This window comes from Rhea pennata, chromosome 9 (assembly GCF_028389875.1).
Source record: "Rhea pennata isolate bPtePen1 chromosome 9, bPtePen1.pri, whole genome shotgun sequence".
Classification (NCBI taxonomy): Eukaryota; Metazoa; Chordata; class Aves; order Rheiformes; family Rheidae; genus Rhea; species Rhea pennata.
Genome location: NC_084671.1, coordinates 22,169,536 through 22,182,086, shown reverse-complemented (window position 1 = coordinate 22,182,086; position 12,551 = coordinate 22,169,536). Strand labels below are relative to the sequence as shown.

Genomic DNA, 12,551 nt, shown 5'->3' with positions numbered 1-12,551 from the left:
CCCCAGGAACGCAGCCCGACTGCTCCCGCGGCGGCGGCCGGCCGAGCCGGGCTGGGCTGCGCCGGGGAGGCTCCCGGCGCCACCGAAACCGCTTCCACGCGGAGCCGGCCCGTTTCCGGAGCGGTTCCCAAGCCGCCTGCGGAAAGGCGGCCATAACAGGCTGTTAACATGCAGCTCTCCGCGATGCCTGAGTAAGTGTCTGGAACAGCTGAGATCCTCGGCTCCTCAAGAGGCTGCCGTTCAACGCTGGGCTGCAACAACCTTGCAGGGATGCTGTGGATAAAGTTTCCCCCAGTGCCTACTACAGACGTTTATCAAAAGGCAATCTTAAACAAGGTCAAATTCTTAAATACGGTTTTACATTGGCTAGTATGTCAGAGGCATGGTTAATGAGCAGAGAATTAATTTTGATGGAAAAAAAATAGGCCATCCCATTATAATTGAAAAGAACAGCAAACCTAAAGGGTTTTTTTAAAAACTACTAATTAAAAGGCAGAGGTATTGTTCACTTGCTATTAGATTTTTTTCTTCTGTTTATAACACTGAGTTCCATTCATAAAGTCCTAAAACCAAGAAAAAAATTGTTCAGCCATCTATTTTGGTTAAAATACTTACACGCGTGGTTCATTCAGTAGCTCAGCTGATACAACATTAAGCAAGAGCAAGGTTCCTCCTATCAGCTTGTTCTCCTTCTACACCCTAATTCACCATGGGAGACAAAGGAGGCCCCATGAAGCAGCTGCATCTTTCTCAGTCTCTCAGCTCCCTCGTATCTGGGTAGCCTAATTGTGCCAGCCATCAGGACAATTAACTCTCAGTTGGAATAATGAGAGCGCTTGGATAAAGATGCTCAGGGAATTACAACTGGAAGCACTCCAGGGTCTTTGCAAGAGGAAAAATTAGGCCCAGACAGGCCCATTAAATCTGTCCCCTTCTAGACAGTAGCTGACTCTTGCAGAGGTCTTGGTCTATCCCTGTACCTTGCTCCCAGCTTGTCTATAGAAGTCCAGTTTAGGTCAAGTTCTCTATTGAAATCTATTTACTTTTCTGGAACTGTGTGAACTGGGAGACAGATGCAGAGCTCATGCCTGCACATGATGTCATCTGAAGTTCTAGTTGCAAGTAGTTGACTCAGTGGGACTGTTCAGAGCTACTGAATCATCTCTCTGCTAAACCATGTAGCACTCAGCTCTGGAAAAACATTTGCAAAGATGCCTGAATTCACGCAGGGTTTAGCTATTCTTGGCTCTGTGATATAGCGAAAAGTAGGTCTACTGGGTCCAAGCTGGTCTGAGGAATAGAAAATCTGGGAACCTACGATCCCAGATTCTTAGGGATCCACAGCTGCTTCTAAGGGTCCTGGAAAGGCAACTGTGGAAAGGAAGCCTACTGGCCTGAATTCAAGTATGCTTACATATGCCATGCTAGAGTTTCACTACTATGGGAAATTTTTATAACATCCACAAATCAAAGAAAGTTGAAAACCACAGATTTAAAACATATCCTCAAGTAAACAAGAGTTTTGCTGTTAAATATATCCAGGAAGTTTCGAGATTTTTTTTTTCCTCAGTCTGTTCACTTTCTTTGGAAACAGATTTCTTGCCACTCTGCTTGCCAGAATAGAAAATTTTCAGAACAGAAAGTATTTTGATACAATCCATACCACCATGAAGAGACACAATGCACAGAGTTTAGCTGTGGGCAGTGACAATGGGGATACAAGTTGCTCACAGTGGACTGACCCCGTGCAGCACACTTCACAACAGGAATAAAAAGAAAATCCAACGTTAGAAAAATTAAAAGATAGCATAAAGAAAAAAAAAATGGTAACACTTACGGTCAAGTCCATTGATGTATCTCATTGTAATTTCACAGTGCCCCCAAACCGCACTGACTATGGGGTAAAGTTTTTTCCCTTTTAGTCCCCTAAAGGCCACTCCAAGATACTGTCCGTCCACCATGAAGCTAAGCGTCCCTTCATCCATATCCAAAACCACCAGTAGGGAGTCTGGGAGTACAAAAGACTCATCTGGTTCCAAAAAGACAGGATACGTGACCCCAGGTTGGTTTTTACAATTGTGATAAAGTTTGTTGCGCCCCAGATCCCAGCCCCACGATTCACTATTGCTACCAACCAACGACGTGTATCCCACAGAATGTAATGGAGCTTCGGCTGTCGAGACGCCCACCACAGCATGAGTTCCTCGTTGCCTTGTGGGCCAATGAATTTGCCAGACGTGTAGGCCTCTTGTGTAGCCAACTTTGCCCCGGATGCAATCTGTGCTTTGGGCAACTGGGTGTCTATGAAAAGTTAGTTTATCATCTTCCTTTACAAATATATTTAAAGATCGATCTTCATTGTTCCATGCATGTTTATACTGGACCTCCAGCTTGGCAGGGGGCATATCCAGCAACATGTCCAGTCGTGCAGGCTTGCAAAAATCCGGGCCTCTCAGCTCTCGTTTTACAGGTCTATAAGGGGGCTCCCTCACATCCACAGACTTTATGCTCCCTGAGATTTTCTGGCCCATTGCTTGGCTGCAGATTTACAAGGAGAAAGAAAAGTTGACTTTGGCCCAACGTTACCTCATGAAAGCACTTTCACGCTCAGCCAGTGACTTGACAAGCTGACTGGATTTACTTCTCCTGTTTGGAGCTTTTTAGCAGCAAAGTTTTCAGAGAAAAAATGCTCCTGAAAGAAAGCAGAAAGTTTCCAGTTAATTGAAGAAAGCCAATAGAAAACCCACAGCATATTTTTAAGGATTTACTGTGATTCTTAGTAGTTATTTTAAACACCCAAAACTGACAATTCACATCTTTTTGTTCAGTATCCTACAACACTAATCAGACTGCCAGCAGGATACTCTGAGCCCACCAGCATTCAGCCTACAGACAGTAATTTCCTCCTATTCATAATAGGATACAGACATTCTCCACCTTCTGCCCTTCCACCCGTTTTGTCTAGCCAGGTCCAAAACGGTCTTGAAAAAAAGGCATATGCTATTTGCTAGGAACAGGGATAAACTTATTGTTCAGCTGTAACTCCACTTTTGCTTACTCTTCAAGTTTCATCTTCTTAAAAATATGCACTACTTCAGAACATCCTTTTATTTCTAAGCTGTCCTCTTTCCCGGACCCTTGCAACCCGGAGTGTCAGCTTCCGCATTTTAATGTTATTAGAACAAATGCAGCCAAAAACAAATGTCTGCAAAATGTAATTGCTTATTTTCAGCATACCCTGTCCTTAAAGGAAAAAAAAAACAAAAATTCGTTATGCTTTAGTTTTTATGAATGAGTTTAAAAAAGAAGAAAAAAAAGGAGAGGGAATGAGAGGCATTGAAGGACAAAGGAAGAACGACAATTTCAGTTCTTTGGCAGACCTTTCTAATAGGGAACTTCTATCAGAGCACATGCTTCAGACTGCTAGACAGCAGGCTAATCTCATTCTCTGCACTGCAGTATTAAGCTGATGAGAACAACTGAGACAAAACAATAGCAAGACACATTAAGGCAAATATATGATTCTGAAGTGCATTATTCCTGAGTTTCTAGAGATGAACATGGCAATTTAGCTGGAAGAGCTCAGAAGCCACTTGAAAAGCTGTATATGAAAGATCCTTTGCATCCTGGAAAAGTTATATTCACTCACTGTTTAGAGCTCAGGTAGAATGCAAAGGTAAGCAGCAAACCTCTAGCAGAGCCATAGGAATAAAAATGAAAACAAAGTCCTATAAACTCAAGTAGGTAATTGGCAGGGGATCAAACAAAGTATCTGCATCAGCAGACATATATCTGTCTTCTAGCAGAAGCAGAGCCAAGTCCTGGAATGCTCCCCTAGCTGAGGAGACCCCACTCTGATTAGTTGCTGACAGCGTTATGAAGCATTTTAAAAAAGAAGCAAAAACCACTAGACTCTCAAAAGCTTGAGGAGACTATGTGACAGTTGTTTTTTATAAAGCACCAAACAACTGGCAGGAGCATAAACGCCTTGCAAAAAATGTCTTGCAAGACTTCACTTGGTGAGTCACCAGTCCGGCATCTTCTTTATAATGACCTTCTCCCCTGGATATACTGCCACACTGCAAAGATGATTTCTGAAAGAATGTAAGTCAGAAACAGGTATTGCCAACAGAAGGAGGAAACAGAAGTCTATGAAAAGGAAAAAGCCATGTTTTAGAAGTAAATGAATTCTTTGTATTATTTACAATGGTCAATACCATATAAAGCATTTTCTGCATGTATTAAGTAATCCTTTACTGAAAATCTGAGGTACACTCTTCAGTGTTGACCAACATGTATTAACACCTTCCCATACAGAGACAGCAGGCAAACAACAGTCTTTACGCTTAACTTGTACAGCATTTAGAACTTCTGCAAGTGTGTATTTAATTTTCTCAGGAATTAAGCTGCAGAGCAGAGAAAAGCACATTAAAATACAGCCTCATTTCTCCCCAAGCAACTACAATAGAATATAGACTAGGAGACAGAAACCATGAACCTGGCGTTACGTCCATAATCATTCATTAATTTGAAAGACATATGAATGTAGCAAAGTATGAAAAGTGTCTGTCAGAAAAATCACAAGTCTTGCACTTTGAAATGGAGTATAGGAAAAATTGAAGAGTAAATGAAACAGTGTTTGTGTTATATCAAAGCTTTCACTACAAAAAAAGAAAAAAGAAAATTCTGTGTGACAGTTAAGTTATCATATAAAGATGCTATTTTTCTAATAGAAAAGTAGTGCCCTCCCAGGCATGTTTATGTGCATGTAAAATAACTACATTTCTGCACCTACTTTTAATCTTTAAAGTGAAATGTAAACACGAGCCTCAAAACCTTCATATCATGCTTGCAGAAGGATTCAGAATGACTCACAGGAATTCCTTCTCTCCGAAGGAGCACCACAACTTGAAAATCGCCCTCTGTGAGATTAGCCTGAAAGAGCCTCCCCTCTTTCCTTCCAAACCACGTAACAAGAACCTGGAAGTTTTCACAGTAGTTGTATTTTACCTGATGCTTGCCCTTTCCACTATTGCAGAAGCACCTGCAACTGAAGTGCTAATGCTGTTCCGTAAGTATGATGGCAGATTTGGCCTACAGAAGCGTATCTACTTTAAGCCATCCTAATAAGCTTGGGGAGATGACACACTGACACTAGAATACATGGAGGGAGCAACAGGAAGCGAGTATCATCAGATAAACGTTCTTGCCTAGGACACCCCCGGAGCAGTGATTGGGCAGCTCCTTTCACAAAGGCACTTGGTCATACGAACTGGAGAGAATGTAAACCAGGAAAACGCCACATGTTCAAAGGGAGCCCGGCGAGTTCTATATGAAACTCAGTTTTACGTGCCTCTGAAAACTTTCTCTTTGAAGCACAAGGCCATTGCCAGATTGATTTCAGTGTGCAGTGGGGAGACGGCTGGGGAGCTCCTCAGTGCAGCCTCATGTATCCCTTCCTGAGCGTGTAAGCAGCTGAACTCGGCACAGAGGCTTACCTGGCAAGCTACCAGGAGAGACGGACTTGGCAAACTGTACACAAACATTCTTTCTAATGCTCCCCAAACTGTAACAACCAGTTTGCTAATAAATAGATCAGTAATTCAGAAGAGTAAAATGCACCATTGTAAGCACCTTGGTACAAGCATGGCTGGGTCTTCACTGTGGGATGCACTTGGTACTTTGGGAAGTACTTTGTACTTTGGTTTAAAACTGTATCTTAAACTGTTGGTGGGATAAAGCCCATCTAATCTCATGTCTATGTATGAACATTCCCAAATATTTTAATGATTATTAATGATAATTTAATGATATACTGCAGTATTTTACCAAAAACATAAACAGAGGACTGAACAATAACGCAAAAATCTTATAATGACTGATGCATCAAAAAATTATAAAAGTTTCTAATTAGTGGTACAACTCAAAAGGTCCCTTTCACCAAATAATTTCTTCTATCAACTGTAACATGCTGATCTCTTCTGCCTTTTAGTCCTGCATGTCTAGATAGTTGTTCTTTAGGTTTTACTAAAAAGCCAAATATAGTCATATTTATTTCAAATACCAGTGGACTTGAACAAGTGAACTAAAAAAGTCTTCAATATTTAACCATTTATACTACAGCAGTACCTGTGTAGCCCCTTACTAGCTGTGCTCTAACAGCTCTGATCTGTGGTCGCTTAGCACAGCTCACGTGACAGTTCTCTGCACGAGGAGGTACTGAAGGGTGCAGACGTGCCTTCTGCACACAACACCTGCAGCCTGAACGGGAACTCCTCAGGGAGTGACTCGTGCAGACCATCCTCCTGCTAGCTCACAACAGACCCTTTGGTTGCTTGGAGGACTAACCTGTCTCAAAGCCAAAAATCATTACTCCTTTTTCTTTTCTGCATCCTTTCCAAACCTCTGCATCCTCACCAAGCAGAGGGCAGAGGTGACCTCTGAAGAGGAGCCACAAGCAGTGGCAGCAGAGGCAATGCCTTGTCCTGCTGCCCCATCGGGAGTCACTGCCAGAGGAGCACAGCTCGCTGGGAGGATGTTGGGTAGCTGCCTCCATCAACACACATCACCTCCCTGCTGCCTAGGGCGACGTCACACCTCTAGTGCAGAGGACAAGAAAAAACTCACACATGCCCCACCACTGTCCAGGGCATCAGGTAGCTCCCCCTACACAACCAGCACACACCAGGACTGGTCAGGAAAGCTGAGCACATTCCTCATGATGGGAAAGGGGGTTTCTATCAATTTATCTGATAAAGGTATTCTAAATTGGCTTCCTGTCTGCAGCACTGGTAAGGCTAGATTGTACAGGATTAGGAAAAGTTGCAGAAGAAGCTAAAAGGAGAAAAGATTATTCTTTTCTAATTTAGCTCTACTTGTTCCATTTACAGAAATATTTAGTTATAAAACCTTCTCACCATCTCCGGAACTCACAGGAACTCAAAGCATAGGCAGCATGAATCAACCCCTGTGACTTTTTGTAATCTTACGCTACTTAGTGAAACACTTCATTCCCTGTATCTTCTCACAGTTGAAGTCAGCAGCAAGTATCAGGAACATCATACATAGGTGTATGTCTGAGGATTAAAGGAACTATGCATTTTCACTGTATAATTTTGCTTTAAAATGTTTTTCCAGGGTTTTGCTTCTTCAGTAATTCAAACCACCACAGCATTTAGGAAATCAGAAAATATTTCAGTGCAGCTTAATATACATGACTTCTCATTATATCTGTTTAGAGACTACAACTGAAACAGCAAATTGAATCAACAAATTGAAATGGTGAATCAGTTATTCCTGGGATGAAACAGGTGGGGAGAAGTAGTACTTTCATAGGAAGATAAAAAGGACCAAGTCAGTACAGTCCTTTAGCAAATGGAAGTCTGTGGTTGAGAAGACTGCTAGTTTCTATAATCTAAATTATTTCCATCTCATAGTTTCAAATTCACACCACATTTTGTCAGGATATGATGATTATATTAGAACACTGTACAAGAACAAGCCAAGTCCAAACAGGAAAAGTGTGTCAACTTCATTTAACAGCGTCCTCAGGCAAACTGCCAAAATATTTAGGGGAGCTATTCACAATAAAAACAGAAATTATACAAAAAAAAAAAAAAAGGCTTGCTGAGATACCACTTCAATGTAATTAAATAGGGTGCTTTTTTATTATTAAAAAAAAAAAAAAAAAAACTCAGTATATCTGCACCAGTAGAAGGTAACTGCTGATCAAAGAAATATGCCTTCTACAAACTCTTTTCAGCATTCACAGTCACATATCCTTTAAGATTACCAGAACTAGACATGCATAAAACTTGAAGAACACATCTGAGAAATGACACCACACAAATGCAATTCAAAACTACAGTGAGAACATGCAAAGACTTAGATTAATTCTACTAAATTGACACTTACTTAAAATAAGTGAAAGGACAATAGATGAGGCCAAGCTAATGGTCCTGATTAGTGAACTCATCCATTGGGAGAAGCGGGGAAGGTGACCACTCTGTCTCCAAGCATTCCAAACTTATACATATAATATTAACTAATTACAGCCCTAATCTCCTAAAAAAATTACACTGTAATTCCCAGTGTTTTTGCCATTGAGCCTAGCTGGGTTGTATTTCCTGCAACCTCTCTGACATCTCCTCTTTTTTCTGCAAACACTGGCATTGCTGCCAGGGAATGAGGGCTCCAGACTGATACTACAGTTGCAACAGAAGCTTCTGAACTCCAGGCTCCGTGCCACGGGCATACACGTCCTTCATGCCCCAGCTGCTTGAACACGACTGACTGTATGCAGTTAAGTAGTCTGAAACTATCCCAGTTAAAAATGTCTCTACTAGAGTAACAGCAAGAAAAACCACAGGTCCTGCTGTGCCAGCTGGTGAAGAAGGTTTTATAAGTTTAAGGAGTTTCAACCCCACCCAGATAACATACAGGCACAAGGCCCAGTGTCTATTGCCTATGTTCCTGGTGTGCAAACAGCGATGTAACTATGACAACATTGTTTTGAGGGTGACAATGAATTAAGCATATTCTTGGCACCCTAAAAAGATTGGCCAACTTGGTTTTAACTGTAGATCCTGGTATCCAACACAGTTGATTTATTGCATATTTTGAACAATGTTGGCTTCCTTTGTCAAACTGGGAATATACAGTAACAATGCAACCAGCCAAGAACTCTTGGAGACTCCAAGCTACCCTGTGCTACAGATAAGATTTTATGCTGCACGCACACTTAGCAAACGACATTTAACATGTGGGATGAACAGTGCAGCACAAAGTCATGACTTCCACAATTCCTAAAGGAATGCAAATCATGAAAATCCCAAGGACACTCCTCCATAAAGGCTAACTTGATCTAAAACGTTACAAAAATGTAATTGTTTCAAAATTCAAGATAAACAAAAGAATTCAAGCTTGTTATTAAAACAGACTGTGTATTCAGCTGCTTGAAATTAGAATAATCTGAAACGCCCCACCATGTGCACCAGAGTCAGAAGGTAATTTAGTAATATGATGAAGAATTCAGAAAGAATCTTGAGTAGCTATGAACAGTGTTATGTGTATTTTTAAATACTTCTCTCTACTGTATTTCAGAACTGTAGCTGGTTTGGGGTTTCCACCTGTTTTCAAGTCTTCCAAATCTCTGCATGTGTTTCTGGAAACTGAACCTCTGGTACTGAAAGTTTTAGATGCAAACATTTATTTTCTGAAGAAACATGAAAGATGACAAGCAACGCTTCCATTCCATAAACAGATTTTTTTTGTTTTGTTTTTGCATAATGCTTTCTCAGTTAGGCTATAGCAAAGCAATTTGAAAAGCAAATACAGTAATATACAGTACAATAAAAAAAGACTATTTTTTACTATACACATACCTTAAAACAACAACAATATTCGCTTTGAAAACTACTGAATGACAACAATGACATTCTTTCCAGGATGTTTAGCAGGAATAAGCACATGATTCCACAATTACCATGAGTTTAGTGATGTTCAGGCTGCTACAGTTTTCTACCACTCTACCCATTTATTCTTCCCCTTTTGTCTTGCAAGCACTGGCATTCAAAGGGCCTTGTGATGAAGCTGGCTCAGAAAAGTAAAAGCCAGTATTTTATTTTGCTAGGTTATTTTCAGGTTGGCCTTTTCATCTGGCACATCAAGTACTCATGTGTGCATACACTCTGGCATAAGGAAAGGGAGAGAAAAAAAAAATCTGAAAGCTGGAACCATCTACTGAGGCAGCAGCCCAGATTGCCAGGTGAATTGTCATAGTTACTTCGAGCTGCCCTAAGAGGCACAGATGAGCTGTACATCTAAATTCAATACAGTTAGGAGTTTCCATCAAAGGGGTCTTTTCCCTGGGTTTGCTCATCCCCAATACTTTCTGAAATTATGTCCCTTTTTCCCCTCATGGCTCTTATCTAGCAATTTTGCATCTGCACAGCACATCAGTTCAGCAAATTTATCTCATCTCCATTATGCCAAGGAGATATTTAGTCTTCAAGATAATATACTTGTTTGGGAATTTTTCGAAGTTATTCTTGACCACTCTGTCTCCTTCAATGCATGCATCAAGCATACGGGCATCACTTTCTCAACCCCACCGCCAGTTACGGATTTTTTTCAGAGACAGCACATTTGATATAAATATAAATATATATATACATATATATATATATATCCAAAATGACATAGGCAATGACTTCATTTTCTTCTCAAAAAAACAAAGCTGAAATCTATTACTCTGTCCTTGCCCATCAAAATCTGTGTGCAGCACAAAAAAAAAATCCCTTTTCCATATCAGAACTAGCAATACTCATTTTTTTCATTGCAAATTAAACAGTGTGACAAATACCAATTCAAATTCCAGAATCTTCTGGGTTTTTTTCCCCCCCCCTCCATCTCATGGTCTTTCTGAAATTACAGGGAAGTAAACGTGTCTCTTCCGAAAGTCCTCGCTTACAACTTCCTCACTCCTCAGCAAGAAATCAGGCATCTTTCATTCGCCGACCACCCCTTATTATGGTGAGCACCTTTCTTGCCGAAGAGGCCATTTCAAATATTCAAGTGTCAGGGTTACATTAAAGGAACAAATTAGCATATGAAAAGGCTCAAGACTAAATTGAAAATTATGTTTTCTGTTCTACTTCATATTTTACAGAATGATCTGCCATTTTAGATTTTTACTCAGCCTTATTTCACCTAAATAAATAAATTATACCGATAGGTATCATCAGAACAAATGAGATTTTAAGCTCAAAGAGCAATTAAGTTTCAAGAGTTCAGTTGCTCTCTGGTGACTACTACTCTTTGCCAGCCTAGTACTGTTTTAGACCATTTATTTTATGTTTTGTAGAATACCACTACAGCTTTGTATAAGATCAATACCTCTAAAACTTCCGTTTCAGAACAGAAAGCTCATTCAACTATGACCACTGATCTGGTTGAATGCATTCCAACTATTTCTTTTGCTGCAACATACAGTGAAGACTGATGATCTTCAAAACACAAGTTAGGAAGTCTCCCAAAGGAAAAAGACACTGGAAAGCATCATTCCTCATCTAGCCAGATGCAAATCTCAGAGGACAGGCAAGAGATGATCCCTGTGTAGAAAGAGTGGATGTCCAGAAATGGTAGAAAATAACAATCAGATAAACAAGAGCTCCTCTAACTTTATGTAATTGTTTAGCAGAACTTTATTAGAAATGTAAAAACCATCGTAACATGTTCTAGTGAAAATCTGGCCCGTTATCTCAAGGTTTTGTCATACCATTACATGTGTTGATGTTTTCTAGGTCTGATGAGCTTTCTGCAAGTCACAAGGACACCTAAGTCTACATTTGGTTTTCTAGGAACAGTATTATGATGGGGATGGCAGTAAGAAGGAACATCCACAACAGCTAACAGCTAAGAGCACAGTGAACAGATGCAGCAGTTCGCGCAGCAGTTTGTGCAAGAAGGCACCTTCATTTCCAGTCAGGTAGTGCCTGCTTCCTAAGATATGGCCTTGACATTCCCCAGTAGCTGTTGGGGTCGCTGCATCAGCAGTGTCATAGGCTTTGACCCAGGCAGACCCTGTGATAGCAGATGCAGCTCTGTAGGTCTCAGGCTGCAGGGAGTGCTTGGGAGCCTTTCCATGAGGCCTGGGCTGACAGACAGCTCTCCTGCTGAAGGTGTGCTGCTGTTGAGGAGTCAGGTAAGGAGTTGCAGGAGGAAGTCAGTAGGCTGTGCAGCATCAAAGAAGATGAGCAAGAGATAGACATGGTATTCTCGGAGACCATACAGCTTCAGGAGTCCCAAACCCCCCACAGCAGTGGAGTTAACAGAGAGCTCTGTGCTGTGCGAAACAGTACCTCATAACACTGCAGAAGAAGGCTGGAAACTCCAGCCCTACATGCTGAGGAGGAGCCCTGCATGGCTTCAAGGGAAGCAACTGGGCTAGCAGACCCTGTGCTGGAACACCTGGAAGAAGCAACAAGTGATCGTTGTGGGTGACTCCCTGCTGCAGAGGACGGAGGCACATCTCTGCTGACCTGATCTCCTGTCAAGAGAGGTTTGGTGCCTGCCAGAGGCTGAAATACGAGATGGAAAAACTGCCAGGGCTTGTCCACGCGTCTGCCTTCTTGCACGTTGCCCTCTGCTGCTCTTCCATGAGGGCCAGGAAAGCAAGATGGAAGAGTCGCTCTACATATGAGAGCACAACTGGAACATATTGAGCTCTGCCTAGGAGTGCGGGAAGAGCCAGTCAAGAGCTTATGGGTAAGGATTAAAGGGCAGGCTAACAAGGGGGACACTGTTGTGGGTGTCTACTACTGGCCACCTGAGCAGGAAGAGGAAGTCGAGGCCTTCTACGGACAGCTGGAAGTAGCCTCATGATCACAGGCCCTGGTTCTCATGGGGGACTTCAACCACCCTGATATCTGCTGGAAGGACAACACAGCTAGGCATAAACAGTCCAGGAGGCTCCTGCAGAGCATCAATGCTAATTTTTTGCCATGGGTAGTAGAGAAGCCAATAAGGAGAGGTATGCTGCTGGGCCTTGT

The 12,551-nt window shown here is 41.6% G+C and overlaps 1 protein-coding gene across 2 annotated transcripts in view; it reads right to left on the bottom strand.

Moving 5' to 3' along the window:
• The window catches only part of SPSB4 (splA/ryanodine receptor domain and SOCS box containing 4), a 159,940-nt gene that overhangs the window by 64,431 nt on the left and 82,958 nt on the right, over window positions 1–12,551 (bottom strand). For both annotated transcript variants that reach the window (XM_062582792.1, XM_062582793.1), the window contains one exon: window positions 1,838–2,692. In XM_062582792.1, coding sequence (XP_062438776.1) covers window positions 1,838–2,531 — 694 coding nt within the window. In that variant the 5' untranslated portion in view covers window positions 2,532–2,692. The remainder of the gene's footprint in view (window positions 1–1,837; window positions 2,693–12,551) is intronic.